The sequence below is a fragment of the Asparagus officinalis genome, chromosome 5 (genome assembly GCF_001876935.1).
Source record: "Asparagus officinalis chromosome 5, Aspof.V1, whole genome shotgun sequence".
Taxonomy (NCBI): Eukaryota; Viridiplantae; Streptophyta; class Magnoliopsida; order Asparagales; family Asparagaceae; genus Asparagus; species Asparagus officinalis.
Genome location: NC_033798.1, coordinates 40,860,265 through 40,881,567, shown reverse-complemented (window position 1 = coordinate 40,881,567; position 21,303 = coordinate 40,860,265). Strand labels below are relative to the sequence as shown.

Genomic DNA, 21,303 nt, shown 5'->3' with positions numbered 1-21,303 from the left:
TAGCAAGTATGAAATACCACAAGATATATGAGCTAGGATAAGCAATGTAAACAATGAGATATATCCTATATGATGAAATATATATATATGTAAGGATATATAAACTAACACAAGGGTAAACAATATGAACTAGATAGTGGATCATATAAATGATGAGCTAATGACAATGGCAACAAGAATTATAAACACAAGTATAAATAAACGCCAAAGCACACTCAAACACAAGATATGATCACGGAGTTCGGACCTTCCGTCCTACGTCTCCGCTCCCCACTCCCGGGGAGAAATCCACTATCAACCGGGTTTTCTACGTTCACCCGAATAACGTTTACACCTCACAGTATCGGTTTTCAACGCTCACCGATCAACGTCACTCCTCACACTCGGTTTCTAGCTCACCGAAAACCTCACTACACACTCGGTTTCTAGCTCACCGAAAACCTTACAACACTCACAATGTAACAAATATAAATTTGTTCTCTACAATAGATGAGAACACAATGAAAGCACAACTCAAAGTTACAATCTCTCACCACCCAACTATACTATGTATGTAAATACTAAAAGCTCAATGTGGGTGTGTGTAACAATGAGTAAAATGAAATCTAACTCAAATAGCAAACTAGCAATAATTAATATATGATAAATCAATAATGAAATTGCTAGGGAAAAGAGTTAGAAAACTTCTCTATAAACACAAAGAGAGGATGAGAAGATTTTGAGGATGAAATCCTCAACTGGTGATGCAAACTCCTCTTTGTAACAGCAAACCCCAAAAACAAACTAAACAAACTCAAACCCTTGTTTAAAACTTTCTTAAACTTGTTTTTAAAACTCTCTTAATCAGTTTGAAAAGACATCAGCAATGGGGTATATATACCCACTAGAAATCTCAGCAAAAACCCCAAAACAGAAAGACCAAAATGCCCCAGAAGAGTCAGCTCAGAAATAGCCGTTAGAAGTCCAACGGTCATATTGTCGGTCGACCGAAAATCCCGTCGGTCGACCGATGAGAGCAAAAACACGAAGAAAACGTTCTGGACCATCGTCGGTCGACCGGAAATTCTGTCGGTCGACCGATTTGAGCTCTCGGTCGACCGGACCGGTCGACCGATGACTCTCTGGAAAAATACTGACGAATGGTCAATTGACCGGTCGACCGTACCGGTCGACCGAAAACTGACATCCCAGAAAAACAAAGCTGATTTTAAAACACTGTTTAAAAATATCAAATAAATTCCAAAAAATGTAAAACTTTGGGGAATGATTGTAGACATGATAATAAACATGCTACAATGACTGGTTATCAAAAAGGACTTCCCAAATGAAAAATATCATCATTTTACAAACTAGTCCAAAACATGAAAATATGAGATACTTGAATTTTAATGTTTTGACATAAACCAACTTTTGAAACTTTGTGAAATGTTTTTGTAGACTTAGTAAAACATGTATAAACTGATATTGAAGTCTATAAACTAAGAATACAATATTTTCACAAAATTGCATATTCTATGCAATGTTTTCAAAAACATAATAGAAAATATGAAATATAGAATTTCATATATATAACCATAAAAACTCAAAACATATGTATGTATATATATAACTATATATATGCATAGAAACCAAAACTTATATATATATATATATATGACTATATATATATACAAAGAAACCAATAAATGTGTGTGTATAGATAATTGAGCTTAGAGTATATAACACACATAATATAAATCCTAAACTAAATTACCCAAGCTAGATCTTGATCTTCAATAAGCTCTTCTAGGTAATCTCGCGGATGAAGCTATATATATATATATATATATATATGACTATATATATATACAAAGAAACCAATAAATGTGTGTGTATAGATAATTGAGCTTAGAGTATATAACACACATAATATAAATCCTAAACTAAATTACCCAAGCTAGATCTTGATCTTCAATAAGCTCTTCTAGGTAATCTCGCGGATGAAGCTAAACTTGGATCTTGAACTTGAATTGCATAAGCTTCACCGACATTCCTATTCCATCCATCCTCCAACTATGTTGTTTGTCTACAACAAATACGAAAACACAAATACTAGACAAACAACATTAGTGATAAATTGTTTGTTAAACATTATCAAAACAAGAAGGCCAACAGGAATCTCTCTTGATCCAGAAAAAGTGCGTGCCATCCAAGACATGCCACCTCCGAAGAATCTCAAAGAGCTCAGAGGTTTGCAAGGCAAACTAGCCTACATTCGAAGATTCATATCAAATATTTCAGGGCGCTGCCAACCCTTCTCTAAGCTCATGAAGAAATGATTATCCTTTGTTTGGGACGCAGAGTGTCAAAGAGCATTCGAAGAGATTAAGAGATATCTAACTCAACCGCCAGTTCTCGTGGCCCCAATATCAGGAAAACCATTCCTGTTATATGTAAGAGCCATGGATCATTCTCTTGGTGCTTTGTTGGCCCAGAACAACGATCAAGGTCAAGAACAAGCCATCTATTACCTGAGCAGGACTATGATGGGAGCCGAACACCAGTACAATCCGGTCGAAAAAGAATGTCTCGCCTTGGTATTCGCAATTCAAAAGATGCGACACTACCTAGTTGGACAGACCATTCAGGTCATCTCCAAGGTAAATCCTTTGAGAGTTCTGATGACAAAACCATCATCTCTAAATTGCCGGCTTGCAAAATTATGACGCCACTGGGTTCACACAAGGCTGCAGTCCTCGGTGAAACCAAGAATATCAAACCTGCCATGCACCCACACCGTGCAATAACATGTTTCACCATAACAATTAACATCTCTCTAGTAGAGTCAAAACAGGTGTAGGTACAAAAGCAAGTAAAGATAATACAAGAGATACTGACGAAATGAAAGAGTCAAATTAACACATCTCCTCAACCAAATAAACCGGAATACATAGTCAAAGTCTGAAATGAATAACAATGATCTGGAGATCTCAAACATGTCTTAAAGTACATAATATCTGATAAAGGAAATAAGGCACACCGCCTTTACAACTCTAGAACATAAACCTCTTAAGTCTAAAAATGTCTCAAGTGGAGTACAAAATAAAATACATCTAATAAGAGGATAAATATGAAACTAGTAAGGTCGTCCCCATCCTGCGACTCTTCGGGCTCCTTGGCTCGTTACCTGAAAGGGGGAGGGACAACGAGCGTCAAAGCGCTAGCGAGCAACATCACAACCAACCCCAAGGGATAGGGCTTGTTGTGTATGAAAATACAGTTAATACATAATAATATAAAATCATTTGTCCTAACAACAATGGGTTTTGGTATTTAGGAAATTACAACACGAGCGTAGGTACGTCGAGCGAAATAATCCAAACAAGGAAACCCTCATGTATATACCTTGTATCTCAAATTGTAAATCCCTAAATACTAAACCCGAGTCTAATACAAGAAATAATAAACTAAAAGAAATAGCCCATCTCAATACTTAATCAAAAGTCACGCCGAAACAATATAAGTATCAAAGGTCAAGATCACATAAGTGTCGTGTTCAGCCTAGGTAGCTATCATGTCCAAATCTCATGAAATCATGTCATGTCCTGATTCAGATAAAATGTCATACTCATAGCTTAACAGATGTCCAACACATAATCTAATATGTAATGTCCAACACAAGATCTAATATGTAAATGTCCAACACACGGACTGAAATGGATTGTAGTCCAACACATCATCTAATATGTAAATGTCCAACACACGGACTTAAATGGATATAGTCCAACACGAGGACTTCAATGGATTATAGTCCAACACGAGGACTTTAATGGATTATAGTCCAACACGAGGACTGAAATGGATTATAGTCCAACACATCATCTAATATGTAAATGTCCATCACAGGACTGAAATGGATTATAGTCCAACACGAGGACTTCAATGGATTCAATAGTCCAACACAGGACCTTTAATCGGATTATATCCACAACACGAGGACTGAAAGATGAATGCATGTCCAACACATGGACTATATATAACTTATGCGAACGTGCATGATGCATATGTATGAAAAGGTACACATATACTAGTAACACAAATATCTCGGTATGCGGGTCTAAACTGATATCATAATATTACTCACATATATAGATAAATGTTCCATACTGTAATTAAATGCCGGATAAATCGAGGTAAACAATTCATACACACAATATACACAACAAAGCAAAATCCTGCACAAAACAGTATCGCGGTCGACCGCAGAGGCCACTCCGGTCGACCGCACAATGAGCAAAGACATTCTGCTTGACAGAACGTCCAGCGGTCGACCGCCGCGTCCAGCGCGGTCGACCGCGAAACTGACAGAAGCCTATTAAGGGTTTCTGTCAGCTTCGAAATAATTACAACTAGATGTTTTCTTGCATTGAATCAATATCTAACATTTTTAATATGTCATATGATAGACAACAACGAATTTAAACCTTTAAAATCTCATCATCAAGTTCCAAACATATATATAAACATGATTTAAATGTTCTTAAAATAGTAAAACGGGATCAACTCTTATTAAAATGTTTTCAGATCTAAATCTCATTAATACAAATTCGTGGGTGAACTTTTAAAATCTGAAATACTTGATTCTCATATCATATGCCATAATGATCTATTATATCTTCATAAAAAATACGAATTTGGCCCAATAAAACCGGATTAAAACCCAGATAAAACATGAAATACAAAAGGGGTGAAGTTGGGCGAGATGTTACTCGCCTCTGATGAGAACCAAGCCCTAGATCTGTAGGAGAATGATTCCTCTCGCTGAATCCACCAAGAATCTCGCGAAATTCCACCGAAAATCCTTCGAAACGCCCAAAAATGCCACAAACCGAGCTAGGGTTTTGAGAGGAGAGAGAGAAGGGGGCTGAGGCTATTAGGGTTCAATAGAGGGTTCTGAGGGCTTCAAAACGAGTATAAATACCTAGGGTAACAATCGGGTTTGGTATAAACAAAACCAACCCGAAACTGAACTGGACTGGCGTCTGTACGCTGAGCGGTCGACCGCAGCGACCACGGCGGTCGACTGCTCAGAGTTCTGGGCCATGCTCAGACTGGGGTTCGGTAAAAAAGTGGTAACTTTCTCATACAATCTCAGAATGAGGTGATTTAAGATTCGTTGGAAAGATGTTGAAGAGACCTGCAACTTTGGTCTTATACACGTTTCCAGATTCTAACTAAAACAGTATGAAAAACATAAAAACTCTCAACTGGTCAAAATTCTCAGATTATCACTATTTACTTTTGTGCATGTTTTGCGTTTTTACACTCATATATTCACAAATATACATTGAATTGATCTCAAATCAATTCCTATCATACTCAAACATCAAAATACATTATTTTCACCATATAACATATTTAAAATTATTTATCACACTATATTCAAATTTTCGGGGTTTCAGGATTGTTATTATGGTGGTGGTGGTGTTGTTATTGTTGTGTTGTGGTGTTGCATGTGTTGTATTGTCATGATCGTTATGTGCGTGCTTGATGTTAGGTTTGGTCGTGGTGGGGGAGGGGGAAGTGTGGGGATTGGGTTGAGCTGGGTACTCGTGTGTGCGTGTGTGCGTGTCGGTGGAGATAGGTACGGGTGCGTGCCTTGTTAAAAACATGTGCGTGCTTGCGTATAATACATAAATATATGCCATGATACTCTCTCTGAATCATATAACATGTAAGAATATGCCATAATACTCTATTATTAGTATACTTGCATGTTATGCCTTGTTGTTTTATAATTTGTTACTTTACTGTAAAATTCAATTTTTGATGATGTACGTATTGCTTTATAATGTTTTATTTATTTTTTTAGGCTGGGACTTCTCGACAAGGTGGAGTTGGTGATGAGGATGATGATGATCGGGACTGAGTTTATTTGTTTTAACATTAAAAACAATGGGTGTGCTGTATAAATAACATTTCTAATGTTGGGATATTTATTATGTTTTAGTGAAATAATTGTTATATATGCGTGAAATATGTGTTATATGTGCTTGTGTTGTTTAAATTTACTGTACAGGTTATTGTTGTGAAATATATTGTACAGGAATTTATAATTTTAAAAAAAAAATTTAAAAAAATTTCTGATGATTTTTAGCGACGGAATATCCGTCGCTAAAAGATCTTTTAGCGACGAAAAACTGACACGCCAGTTGTGCACTAATACAGTTTTTAGCGACGGATTTTCCGTCGCCAATATATATTGGCGACGGAAAATTATATAGCGACGGAAATAGGGCGACGGAAATACGGTCGGCAAAATTATAAATTGGCGACGGATTTTCCGTCGCCAAAAATTATAGCGACGGTTAGTATATAGCGACGGAAAATTCCGTCGTTAGCTATATAACCGTCGCTATAAATTAGCGACGGATTAGCCGTCGCTAAAGGTAGATTTACCTACCCTGATAATAGTGATGGAGTTTTAGCGACGGAAATTCTTTTTTTCCGTCGCTAAAACTTTTAGCGACGGATTTTGGACTTTTGGCGACGGATTTGTCCGTTGCCAATAGTCCCCTTTGCAGTAGTGATCAACCACTTTGTTGAGTACGAGCATATTGATCTATGCCTCCACTTTGAAACATTACATGGCTATAGAACTAAAATTTGTAGAAGTAGCACCTTTCTATTCTTTTCCCCCATCATACAAAATTATTACTTTCTTCAATTCAGTAGATCTAGCCTCCTTTACAGAATCTGTAGGCATATAAAATTGCTTATAGGTCCCTTAATACAGCTTGGCACAAACCGACGAACCAACGAGGCGACGAGATCGACGAATCGCACGCAAGCAACGGAATACGTCCATTCGCGTGCGGGATCAAGCCAAGTGTTCGAAGAGTCAACGAGTCATCCAACCAAGGGCATACTCGGACGAATTACGATCGAATCAAGATCAGTTTCGGACTCGAACTCAGAAGTGGATTTACTGCCAAATCAGGAATCCGACTTACTGCCAAATCAGGAATCAAATCAGAGTCTGGATCAACCGAATCACGGACAGAACCCAAAGGTGGAAAACAGCAGAAAACCAAACACCCGGAGGGGCTCGGAAACCAAGTCACCGAGGCGGCTCACCGAGCCACCAAGGTGGCTCGGTGGCCGAGCCACCAAGTGGTGGCTCGGCCGAGCCACCTAGGTGGCTCGGTGGCCGGCCATCCTCTGACACGTGCACGCGGGCACAGTAAAGGTGGCCTATAAATAGGAGAGGGGGTTGTTCATTTGAGAAGGTTGGATTTTGGAGGAGGCGAAGCCCTGCAGGATTGGAGACTCAGATCTAAAAAAGATCTCAACTTTGGGACATCAAGGACTTGCTCATCCAGATCTGGTGCTCGGCGATCATCAACGTCAAATAAGGCAGGTGTTCGAGAGGATCGGATCTCAGATCTACGTTGCTACACTCCGGATCTAAGCTTGGTCTTAGATCCCGAGACTTGGACGATTGTTTCCTTGGTGAAACAATCCTCCCCGGCTATTATTTCCTTCGTGAAATAATACCCGTTGTACTGCGTAGATCCGACCGGATCTAGATCGCGCGGTGGTCCACGGCAAACAACCCCGGCGCAGGCAAAGAACCCACAAAGCGAGCGACCGCAAAACAGGAGCTCGCGATTCGTTCGACAAAAAAGGAAACAAAGTTGTAATTTTCATTTCTTTTCAATTTGATTTTCGTTGTAACCGGATCTTATAAAAAGATCGGATCTTTGTAATCGATAGACTATTACAAGAGTGTACAATGGAATCATTAATGAAGAAAGCCACGATTTTCCCCGCGAACAGAATCTTCAGTATTTGGTTCAAAATAAGATGAGCTTGAAGAAATCTAAAGCAGCACTTCTTCCACCAAAGTCGTTAAAGAATCCATATGTACCTCCAACCTAGCCATCCGCAATGTAAGATCATCTTTTTGCCATCAGCTGAGGCATTTTCCATAGTCGTTGCTTTAGATCTTTATTTGATCTATTTCTAAAGTCATATAATCTTTATCGAGTTGCGACCATGTGCAGTAAATGCTCATGGTAGGATCTTATTTGCTCTGGTACCAATTGATCTAACTAGCATATAAGATGGAGCAATAAGAAGGTACAAGAGAATTATAACCGCGAGGAATAAAAAACAAAGATAAAATTTTGAAACAGAGCGAGCAATGCTTTTCTCCTAAGATTTTCTTCTTTGCTTCTCAACTAATGTGATTTACAGATTATAAATCTTCTCTTAAAATAGAGATCTCAAATCTAAATAACACTCTGATTAAAGTTACTATATGAATATAACTTGCTATTTAAATAGAATTCTCCTGCAAAATTTCTATTTAAACAACAATCAATATGAATATGACCTTATCTCCTAATCAATTAGGACTCCTCCTAAATATGGAATTACAAGCTCCTAATCAAGATAGGACTCATATATAACTCATATCCTACAAACTTCTAGTTACAATAGGACTAATGCTCCTAGTCACGAGATGACACATGCTCCTAATTACAATAGGACTCATACTTCTGATACAAATAGGACTCATACTCCTAGTTGTAATAGGACTTAATCTCCTAGCTGTAATAGGACTCATACTCCTAATTACAATAAGACTTGTTCTCTTAATAGAGTTTAGATTCAATACTCCAAGTTGTGATAGGACTCATACCCCTTGCTATAATAGGACTGTACACGATGCTACAATTTCAGTTGTGAGAATGGAAAGTTCCTACTGGATCAATACATGATTGCAAAAATAAAGAAAACTAATATATAGTAAAAGTAGGTATATAGCAACAAATACTCAGTGGAAGCAATAATACATATAACTAAAATAGCCAAGTCCCACATTTAGCTGAATAACATAGAACGATATCACAGGTGTGTTAGCAATGTCATCCACATAAACATAATAAAAATAAGGCCGCCCAACCATACTAGTCTAAATTATCAACTAAAATAAGTAAGATACACTTTCGTAACTTCATAACAGAGGAGGACTAAATCATAGTCTAAAAGAAGATAAATGTTGATAACCAATAAGCTGGATGACAGACAAGCTGAAAAATAGAACTAGTGGATAACATGACAGATCAGCTAATAGATGAAACCCCATCTCTAGTGGTTGTTACTAAAGTCTCGAGTGCCTGAAACCAAAGGGGATGTTCACAGTTTTACCACTCGCGTGCAAACCAGGACGGTCAGAAAACCGTCTACCAAGTGAACAAAGTGGCTTGTGCATATGTAATAGGTATAATGAATGCATAATAAACATAAGAAAGGCTTTATACTTGCATCACATTACTTCTCACGATGATTAGGAAACACGCAACATAAATCCAGACGCAAAACAAAACTAGCAGAAAAACAAATACAAACGCAAGCAACATAGATCAGAAGAGCGAGTGTGCGCCTAGATCCTTAAATGTGATGCATAAGTTAGTATGTGAAACTAACTACTTATAGATTTTACTTAGTCTTGTTTGGGAAAGCTCTCACTAAATAATGTTTGTTTGGTGCACAAGTTGGAAATGTTACTTAGATTCTTACTTTACTTGGTTTTTGTGCACAGAACTTGTCTAGCACTGGCACTCAAACACAACGCCGGGCCACCCATTATCTATGAGATATCCAATTCCTTCCTGATATAAGTTTGTGGTAGGTGAAAATAACGGGCCTCCACTCACAGGTGTAATATATTTCAAGCCAAATTTCTTGATTTAAACAGAATATATTCTTAATTTACTATCACGAATGACAAGCCTAATATCTAGATATAAGCAATTATCATCATCATGTATAAACCATATCATGGTGCCTAATCACCAGGGCAATCACCAGGGCCAAGTCTCATTAAAATGTACCGAGCAAAACAAAGGTCGAAGGTATCACCTAGGCTAACATTCCAACATGTATAATGTTTATGGATTCTAAGTCACAGCATAACATGACATATGTGATAATATAGCAATAACTATCTTCGCTTGAATCTAAACATGAATATAGCATGCTCTTGAGAAACCTAACATAACCAAAATTACTTCACTTAAATAACTACTTTATCTAACCTTTTGTGGACCCCTTCTATACATAATGAAATGAGTTTGACTACAACAGACCAAGCATATTAAAATAAGTGGGTTATGAGGAAGTAGTTAGAGCCATGCAGTTGTAATTATATGCAATGATTGGTTTAATTGTTTATTGCTCCGTAGATACTTCATGACATTTTTTTAGATATTTATCTAGTATTTGATGGTCATGTTTGAGCCAAGATTTGCTTTTCATTTGGATATTGAAGTTTATCTATTTAGTGGACTTGGTACTTGGTCAATTGTTATATCTTTTTCTTTGTTTCCGCTTGATATTCACTAGTACAAAACAGGTCAGCCCAAACGGTTGGAACCGTTTGGGAAAACCCCCTCCCAAACGGTTACAACCGTTTGGGCGAGGTTAAAAGCCCGTTTGGGCTAAAGCCGTTGGGGACGAGTTGTCCCCAACGGCCGCCCAAACGGTTGTAACCGTTTGGGCAAAATCCCAAACGGTTACAACCGTTTGGGATGTTGCCCAAACGGTTACAACCGTTTGGGGTGTAAAAATTTGCCAAACGGGTGTAACCGTTTGGCCAAATGTTAGCCCAAACGGTTGAAACCATTTGGGCAATTTTTCGTCCAAACAGTTTCAACCGTTTGGGCTATTTATTTTAATAGTTTTTAAATTTTGACTTCTTTATTTATCTACTTGTTTATATACACATCTCACACAATAAGTACTCAACATCTCACAATGAAATCAAAATATTCTCAAACTTTGATAAATATCCAATGTTATATATTCATACACAATGTTTGCTCAATATACAATAAGTACTCAACATCTCCCAAAAGGAAAGGAAACAGAAAAACTATCACTAAATCCCTGAAAGATTTGGCCCGAGCAAATCTCTGTGCGCTTATGTGTGAGATCACGAGGCAAGTGTACAGATTGAGTGCAAACATCAGGAGACAATTGACGATTAAAATACATGGAACAGATAAACCCCAGGGCCAAAAAGAATCAATCATCGGCTTCTCCCAGAACATCCATGGAACAGGGAAGAAAGTTGAGCTGGAGCAATAAACGACAGATCTTGTTAAAAACACATTTCTTAATGATTGAATAATTAGAGATGAAGGTGTACCAGAAAAAATTAATACAGAACATGGCAGAAATTGAGTTCAGCCAGACCCCACCATATACTCCTAAATATTGGATAACAATTAGCCTCAACACTTCACAGATAACACTGCCTATCTGATAGCCCACCCCACGCCAGCTAGAACTTACTTCCCCATAAGATGCCACTATTACTCCAAGGGTGATGGTAGACAATAGCATTTTATATTGAGTTGCCCCATTCTCAAAAACATTTTCAAGTACAGCGACCGCTATGTGAACTGCATTAACCAATAGAACAACATTCAATAATTCATCTGCTATTGACCTGTAATGTGGTACTTTAGATGGACTAGCTAATTTCTTTTAATGATGAAAAGAATCACAAAGTTGGGACTTACAAGTAATCTTAAGCACCTGCATAAAAGCAACGGAGGTGTAGAAGTATGCACTATTTCTCAGCCAAAGACTCAAAGCAAGAGCTCCAAAAATGCAATGAATTAACAATCCAAATCTGAATTAGAATATTTTTTTCTGTACATCAGTACAAAATATTTAAACAAAACTCAGATATTTGATATAATGAAAGAAAACTAGTCAACTAGGAGAAACCCATACAAAACTGATCAAGCTAGTATAAAAATTAGTAAACTCCTTTAAATTGATTTTCTTATCTTTTGACATCTCTAAAAACAGATCCAACTATCCATATGTTTTTTCCCTATAAGTTATGAACGGAAGCATCCTACCTCATATTTCTCTCATCTGGGACAAGATATAACATGTAATATTTTGATCAATAATGAAATAAAGTGAACCAATTAATTCAGCATGCAAATAACATCGAATAGAACTCCATTAAGGACCATTTTGTTCGGGTGATTGTTTACTAGAAACTTCAATAAAAAAATATCAATACTTTTGGCTCTCTTCTGCCTTTCATCATATCTCACTTCAAAGTGCAAATTTATCTCCATATAGCTTTGCTGTACAGTGTACATAAATAGACAACATAAGATTTATAGCTTTCAAAAGATAAACACGTTCTGTATGACAATTTATTTTCTGAAATAAAAAGAAGAGAGAAGTAGGAAAAAGCAAAATAGAAGGACAAGAAGGGAGACTCTATATGCAAATCATTGGCAGTCAGTGCTTACTTTCTATTTTGCATTGTTTCCTTAAAATTCCTATTCCCTGGATGCTCAATTCCTCTGGCCTGAGGACAAAATAGATAGTAAAAGAGGCAAACATAGTGAGAGCTCGAAGGAGATTTAGGAAGAATCAATAATCACCAGTTGAAAGCTACTATAAGTATTGTAATAATCCTGATGGAAGTCACTGGTGATCAAAATAAAACATACCTTCATGACCTTCAGAGTTATCAAGCATAATGCAGAGGAGAAGGCCATTTGCAGGAAGCACAATCCCACTGGATAGGGAAACTTGATTTATTCAGATGATAACAGCAGCTGCAAGTATAAACCAGAAGCTAGTCATTGGCGGTGTATGAACTATGAAGTTAAAAGGTGCTGCATTTCTTCCTTTGGAAGAGCATTCAACATGAGAAAAGAATAATTCAAGCACCAACCATAAGAAGTGATCTAAAAAGGGAGTTGAAGGCAAAAGGCAAAACACTCGAAAATTAATTGACCTAGCTTATTCAAGGTCATGACAAACATTTATGGCTTCTTTTTAAATATGAATGATAGTCTTCTAACTGTTCTGGCAATAAAATTTCTGAAGTTTAATTAGAACAATGACGATAAAGAATCAATGCTTTTGAAAAGTATTTGGGAAACCATAACAGAGATAAATCTGATGTTCCTCTATTTTTAGCAGAAAAGTCATGTTCTTCCCCAATATTAATAGAACTAACAGGGCCACGGTTCAAATCAATCTTAGTTGTCCCCACTGCTAATGAACTAAGAAACCTAGATTTTCCTTCAATTTCAACCGGAAAATTTACAAAATCAGCAATTTCTTTAACAAGAGATCATGCTTACACAAATTTGTCAGCAAAATAGGATCCCTATTACCGCAAACTCGCCATTGGACCCTTCTCTGTAGCTCTTCTGTGAAAATAAAGGAAAGAAATCGCACTTAATTTCGTCAAAGCTAGGGCTTTTAAATTTGAAAGAGAGAGGGAGCCAAGTGAACTATGAGATACCCATATTGATCGTCAGCCCTCTTCAAACCTTCAAGAAATAAATAAGATTTAAGAAAGAAGAGTTAAAAAAGAAAAAAAAGGGGGGAGTTTTAGGGTTTGATTACTGTTCTTGGGAGCTCGATTCTCGTCGAGGATTCCAGTGGGAATGGCTGATTTGTTTCTTTTTACCCTAATTTAAAAGAAAGAAAAAGAACCTGATGAAGACGAGGAGAATGGAGGACCTGATGAAGACGAGGAGAACGGAGGAGATGCATATGAAGATGACGTGGAGGCGGCGGTGGGAGCGTAGGAGGAGGAAGAAGATGGCAGAGGGATTTGAGAGATTTGGGTTTGAGATGACGGATTTGAGGGGATGGGGTTAAGGGGCGCGGGGATTTTAGATTTTGGGGGAAATTTTTGGGGGGAAGCGGAAGAGAACGGAGAAAAATATGTTTTTTTAAAAAAAAAACTAAATCATCCAGACGGTTGAGACCGTGGGCTACATACGGGGATTTTAGATTTTGGGGGAAATTTTTGGGGGGAAGCGGAAGAGAACGGAGAAAAATATGTTTTTTTTGAAAAAAAAACTAAATCATCCAAACGGTTGAGACCGTTTGGGCTACATATTCCAAATGGTTAAAACCGTTTGGGGGTTGTGTTTGGGATTTTTTAACAGTCCAAACAGTTTTAACTGTTTGGGTTTTGTTATCCCAAACGGTTAAAACCGTTTGGGCTATTTTTACTTGCCCAAACGGTTCTAATAACCGTTTGGACTGTCCTGTTTCGTACTAGTGATTTTGTGTGATGTATAGATTGTTGTGATGAGACTTGTACTTTAATGTATATTTATATTATGAGTTGTTATGGATGTAAAACAAAACTGGTTACATGGTATATAAAAAAACTTTATATTTTTGGTTTTTATAAATTTTTTTCCTACCAAGTCATTTCTCATGAGCGGGGAGTCACAGGGTTTAGTTGTATTATAGCCAAATCTTGATATATATCCCAATCAAATATAATATCATATCCAACACAATACATTACATTGTCCATTCCTTTATTCTTATCTCCATTGGAATCCTTACTATTTTTTATGATAGCTCAGGACTATGTAAGACATGGCTAGGGGTACACGATCAAGCAATGCAAACACAAACACAAATGCAAATGTGAATAGACAGGATTCAACCAAGATATTTGCAGTTTTGCAAGCGATTCTTGAAGCTGAGAAAATGAGAGCAGCTTTATAAGTAGATGGAAGAGGTGGGGGTAGCTAATGAGAGGCATGAGGCATTGCTTCAATAGCAAATTTAGAATGCTCTTAATCAATTAGCAACAATTCCGGTGGAAGGAAATCAGAACTCGCGTAGGTAATATGATGGATTTCTAAATATTGCAATTAGAGAAGCTTTCTAGAGTTTTTTTAGCAAGTTCAGCTTAAGATTGGCTTGAGGAGATGAAGGATTTTTTGATGCAACCAAGGTACCCTATGTGAATCGTGTGAAGGTGGTGAAGCTTTAGTTTGTCAATCAAGATAGGTCATGGTGGATAATGGATGAAGCTCGTGCAAATGGATTGATAACATGGGCAGCTTTCACTAAGATTTCTTGAAGAAGTATATGTCTAAAGTGACACCGATGGGGCTTCAATGCCTGTTTTTGGATCTGATTAAAGAGAATTGATCAGTGGATGAAAGCTTTAGAGTTCAAGAGACTCAATTAGTATGCGTCAAGCTGGACCGGAATCGACAAGGATCCTACTAAATATTTTCTAGACAGGCTAAACTATGAGGCTAAGTATCATATCATCAATAGAGATTAACATACAATGAGGTACAGGAGGCAGCTCAACTATTTAAGCAGATGACAACATTAGATAGGACTAGAGACGTTATTGCAAATACAACCACAAATGGAGAACATTACAATTGATGGAGTTATAAAGCAAGCCAAAGGTATCAACAATACTAGACAACCCAAACATCCAAATGTGACACATCAACCATCAACAAAGCAAGCTAAGCCGATGTGTGACTTTTGCAGGAAGTACAAGAACAGTGTGGAGCATTGTTGGAAGGCTCAAGGGAGGTGATATACGTGTGGAGTTACAGATCATATGGTCGGCATTTATCCTAACCCTTTAGCTATTATCCTAGTACAACCTATGAATTAATAGGCGAATAGCAAGGAAATTGTACCCTACCAAGGAAACCATACAAGCACTTTGTCTCCTCAAGTGAAAGAAAGTGTAGAACAATAATGCTAATCAGAAGAGTGAAGCTGAGGAATCTCATGGTTAGGGGTATCCTTATGCCTTGTCGACCGAGGAAGTTGAAGCAGTGATGTGGTTGCATGTTTTATTCTTGTCAATAGGATATACTTGAACATGTTCTTTTCAATTTTGGTGCATCTCATATTGTTTCATTTCTACTAAGTATGCGAATAAAAATTCTATTCCATATCATAAATTATCCAAGGGATGGAATATTATAATAGATAGTGGAATCTTATCAGATAGAGAATATCATACATGTCCCATAACGATATGTGGCAAGAACTTTATGCCAACTTCTTTGTGATGAACTCAAAGGGTTATGCCGTTATGATGCCATATTGGGCATGGACTGGTTAGGTGTTTTTCATGTATATATTGATTATCGTCAAAGGAGGGTAGTGTTTACATTGCCAAATTATCTAAAATTTAAATTCCTAATGAGAAGTAAATCAATTGATCCACCAGAATATCGAGCTGTATCAAAAGGGTTGTTGACCCTCCTGAGTTTAGAAGAAGGAGATGTAGCATCAGAGGAGGAGAAGCCATTTTCTCTAATTGTGTGAGTTTTTAGTCATGTTTCCTGATGATCTACCAGGATTACCCCCTCATCTCGTACCGGGAATGATGCCTATGTCAAAATCAGCTTATCATATACCGCCTAAAGAACTTGATGAGTTGAAGGTTTAGATTGAGAAGTTGCCCAGCAAGGACATCATCAGATCAACTGTTTCAGCGGAACCCCAGTTTTGTTAGTTTGAAAGAAGGATGGTAGTTCCAAAATATGTATCGACTATCAGGGGTTGAAGTGAGTCACCATCAAGAATAAATATTCATTACCAAGAATCATTGATCAACTAGTAGGAGCAACCACTTTTTCCAAACTTGAATTTAGATCTGACTATCAAAAATTGAGGGTGAAGAAAGAAGACATTTAGAAGACAACTTTGAGGACATTTCGAAGACAGCTTTTAGGATGCGTTATGGGTGTAAACCCTGTAAATTTGAATATATAGTGATAAATATTATTTATTGATGTTTGAGTATGCTAGGAATTAATTTGAGATCAATCCAATGTATATATGTGAGGGTACAAGAGAATCATGCTCGAATCATGCACAAACAGACTGATTTAAGTCTGTCTAGTCGACTACTACTGTTAGTAGTCGACTACTAAGGTCATTAGTTGACTAATAAGGATAATAGTCGACTATTCGGGCTGATTTCCAGATTTCCTAATGGGTTTCGGGTCAGTTTGGGACCCAGCTTCATATATGTGTATAAATACCCTTTTTACACGAAAATTTCCTCTCTTTTAATTATATCTCTAAACCCTAAGCAGCCACCCTCTCCCCTCAAACCCTAGAACCTTTTTGTGGAGTTTCTCGAGGAGTTTGAGACGTGAAATCGAGTGGAGGGCGGGTTTTTGGGATCTTGGTTGAAGGGGGATCTACTCATACGTGCTTGAGGAGTTCAACACGACTATGAGGCAAGATCATCTTCATCAAAAACTACACATTTAAATAACAATTGATTTAATATGTTCCACTTCTTGTTTTCATGTCTAAATCTTTACCTGAGGTGTTAAAACTTAGATTTTTATTGTTAAATCTTAACTCATGCTAGATCTGATGTTAAGTCTTGCTGTCTACATTAGATTCATAATCAAGATCATTAGGGTGTTTCTAAAGTTTGTTTTTAACTTAATAATCATGCCTAAATCATATTTGAAACCCTAGTTTTGTTATTTAATTAAGTACATGATGATTAAAGATGTTTAAACCCTAGGTTTGTGATACCTAAGTAGTGTAATCATATATAAATGAATTTATCTTTGTTCATGTTTAGATTTTATCATGTTTTATTAGTTATGTTGATATTCAATGTGCTAAATTGAGGAAATTTATTAATTAGGAAGTTTTACCCAAATAGTGTCACGCCCCGCTTTCCAAAATACTGGGGAATCGGAACGTGAACAAGCCTGTGACATATTAGATTGAGAAGAAATATACCCTATAAATTTTTTTCTTTTCTTCTCAATCCAATACGCTAAGAGACAAATACATAAATCTCAATCATAGGTTCCCGATTACAATAGCAAGAATTTAAAGATAATCCAGAATAAGAAATAAACATATCATCAATGGTAAATTATCCCAAACATAAAAAAATATGGGTCAAACATACCCTTATTAAAAAAATGATCCAACTAGGAATAAAAATACATAGTCTATAATAAAAGGAAATACTGGAAAAAAAACTAAATCCATTATCAAACTAAAGAAAAATACTATAAAAGAGTTCTAATGTTCATCAACTACTACAGAAAAGAAAACACGTCTAGGCTTCAGTTTGTTCTTCCACACCATCGGAAGGACACTCCGGCTGGGTAAACACCGGCTCTGCTGTATCATCAAACTAAACCTGTTCGTCCCCTAAATCTGACGTACACAAGAGAAAACAGGTGTATGTCAGTGTGCATGGAACATGGCAAGATATCACTGTTGGCCTCTTTGTTTTGATGATGTTTAACAAACACTTTACCACTAATGTTGTTTGTCTAGTGTTGGTATATTTTTATTTATTATAGACAAACAACGAGTTGGAGGATGGATGGAATTGCGCTTCAACGATCATATCCAATGGAGGTTGGCGGAATGTCAGTGAAGCTTATGCAAATTCAAGTTGAAGATCCAAGTTCAAGCTTCATCCGCAAGATTACCAAGAAGAGCTTATTGAAGATCTAGATCAAGATTGGGTAATCTACTTTAGTATAGGTTTATATTATGTGTGTTAAATACGTTAAGCTCAATATCTATACATAAACATTTATTGGTTTCTTCGTATATATATAGTTATATATATATATATACATAAGTTTTGGTTTCTATGCATATATATAGTTATATATATACATACATAGTTTTTGAGTTTTCATGTTTATAAATATGAAATCATATATTTCATATTTACTATAGTGTTTTTTTTTTGAAATCGTTGCATAGAATATGCAATTTTGTGAAAATTTTGTATTCTTAGTTTTTGGACTTAACAATAATCATATACATATTTTATTAAGTCTATATAATCATTGTGCAAAGTTTCAAAACATGGTTTAGCCTAAATGTCAAAATTCACATGTTTACTTTTTCGTGTTTGGAACTATTTTGCAAAATAATGATTTTTCACAAATGGAAAATGTAATTTGGAAAATTCTTTTTGTAACATGTTCATTTACATGTTTATATACATTTCCCAAAGTTTTATTATTTTTAGACTTCATTTATTATTTTTAACAATTTTCCAAAGTCTTAAAAATTAGATTTTAAAAACCTGTTTTACTGTGTATCAGATTTCGGTCGACCGCACCGGTCGACCGATCATTTGATCTTTCATCACTGGGCGACAGAGAGTGTATACTTTTCGGAGTGTTCTTTAGGTTCGAATAATCTGAACCGGCCCAAAAAATGTGCCAAAAAAGGCAGTATTTGGGTTCAAAATCTCTCCGACCCTTCCAAATATATGGTAGAGGGGTTAAATAGGTGAAGGAATGAACCGTAGGTTGATCAAAAGTCGTTCCAATGTTTAATTCAGCTCCAATTTGAATTCTGGTTCAAATTTGGTTCAAACTGGTTCAATTTGGCTCAAACTGGCTCATTCTGGTTCAATCTGGCTCAATTTGGCTCATTCTGATCTGGTCTGGTCCAGCCAGGCTCAATCTGACTCAATTTGGCTCATTCTGGCTCATTCTGGCTCAATTTGGCTTGGTCTGGTTCAACCCTGGTCTGGTCTGGTTCAGCCAGATCTGGTTCAAGGCTATAAAAGAGGGTTTTTTCTTCATTTTTTTATTTTTTCTTCTCCTCTTTCTAGGGCCGGCCCCCCCTTGTCCTATTTTCTTGATTTCTCTTCCCTCAAGCGTCCGATCTCCTTAAAAACTTGATATTCGTCTTAGATCTAGTACTCCTTTTGATCCTTGACTGAAAAATCCTTCGAAACTGCCATTTTTGGAATTTCTCTCAGGCCCCTCGAGCGCGTGGTTCGAGCACTTTTCAAGATCTAATCTTTATTGGATCTTCGAGCTTCCCCTCAGGTATATCTCTATAATTTTAGCATTTTTTTATGCTTAATTTAATTTATGAACTTGTGGGGTTGCATGCGAGGGTTAGGATTATGATTCGTCGCCTCGAGCTTACCTTTTAGGGGATAAAAATGTGACCTTTTTTTCTAGATCTGACCCTTTTGATTTATTTTGTAGGCCATTATGTCGCGAGTCTCGAGAGGTCGTTCCCCTGCGGCACCAGCTGACGGCGTGCTTCCCTCATATGCTGGTGAGCTATTTTTTGACCTTTTCGAAAATTTACAAATTAGTCCCTCTTTTTTCTGGATATTTGCAAATTGGTCCATTTTACCCCCCGTTGTTCTCCTTGGTGAGGCAACCGGGAAAGGCCTTGGTTCTCCTTGGTGAGGATCGACGCTTTATGGAAATTTTGCAAATTAACCCTCTTCTTCTGAGAATTTGCAAATTAGTCCTTTTACCCCATTTTGCTCTCCTTGGTGAGGCGATCGGGAAAAGCCTTGATTCTCCTTGGTGAGGATCGACGCTTTAAAGATGGGTTTTGCTTGGTCAAAACCACATCTCATAATAAAGGGGGCGTTTTGACGCTGCATTGTGCTTTATAAGGCAGGGATATATTGTCGATATACCCTATCTTATAAATGCGCAATGTGGCCAAATCGTCTCGCCCTTTATAAGGCAATGACTCTATCTTACCAATTTGTAAGATGAATTCAATTTCCTTTTATATCTGAAATTAACAAACACTTAACTGCTTGTTTTCAGTGGAATATCCTTCCGGAGCTTTTTCATCGCATGCGGTGAATGGACGTCGTGATGAGTATTATTCCACATCTGATGACTTTTCGCCCATTCCGTTCACCTCCCAGTTTGCTCCGGGCACGTCGTTGGAAGTTGTCCAAGTGGTGAGGGAAGGTGGCCATCAAGCTCTTCGCCAGCTGATCACAGATGCGCCTCTCGTGCAGGATGCCAGTTCCGTTCAGTCTCTTAGGAAGACTGACTTCTTGTTTGGAGACTCTACCAGGGATCCCGATGCAGTATTTATTGAGGCTGAGCAGTGGCTTTACCAGACTGGCAGTCGTTATATGTATTTGCCGAAGATTCCTCGACACCGTTCTTTGACTGAGCTCAGGCGCCAAGCTGTGAAGCGGGAGATGTCGTGGAGTTTGACAAAGGAACATGAGAGCGTTCACTGCGGCTATATTACTCATCAGGCAGTTCCTGGTTCGAGTCGAGATCACATTGTTGGACTACATCCTGGAGTACTGGGGCTAGATACTCCGCCTCGCAATGAGTTCCTCACCACTGCTTCTACTTTGAGGAATCGCCTCGCTATCTTAGGACGGGAGATGCCTGCACCGCGCCACAGATTCTATGGTTGGGTCCATTCTTTGGACAGGTTTTGGTGGGCTCGTATGACGAAGTATGTCTTGAGCCGATGGAGCGAGGAGTTACATGCTTGCGGTCTTTATGCAGCCATTCGGGCCACTATGCATGGCTTGCCTACAAGCGCGAAGCATTTCTTTGCCCTATGCGAGCTTTATAATCCAGATTCCAACACTTTTCTGACCAGGCACGGAGAGTTGGGCTTGGCTCTACATGAGATGCACAAGATTTCTGGTTTGCCCATGGGACA

The 21,303-nt window shown here is 37.5% G+C and overlaps 1 protein-coding gene across 1 annotated transcript in view; it reads right to left on the bottom strand.

The window, feature by feature from the left end:
- The window catches only part of LOC109841745 (probable sugar phosphate/phosphate translocator At3g14410), a 30,545-nt gene extending 17,964 nt beyond the window's left edge, over positions 1-12,581 (bottom strand). The window contains exons 1-4 of the mRNA XM_020410688.1: positions 12,534-12,581; positions 12,330-12,388; positions 11,574-11,686; positions 11,344-11,453 (exon numbers count right to left, since the gene is read on the bottom strand). Of these exons, the coding sequence (XP_020266277.1) occupies positions 11,344-11,453; positions 11,574-11,686; positions 12,330-12,388; positions 12,534-12,581 (330 nt within the window). The remainder of the gene's footprint in view (positions 1-11,343; positions 11,454-11,573; positions 11,687-12,329; positions 12,389-12,533) is intronic.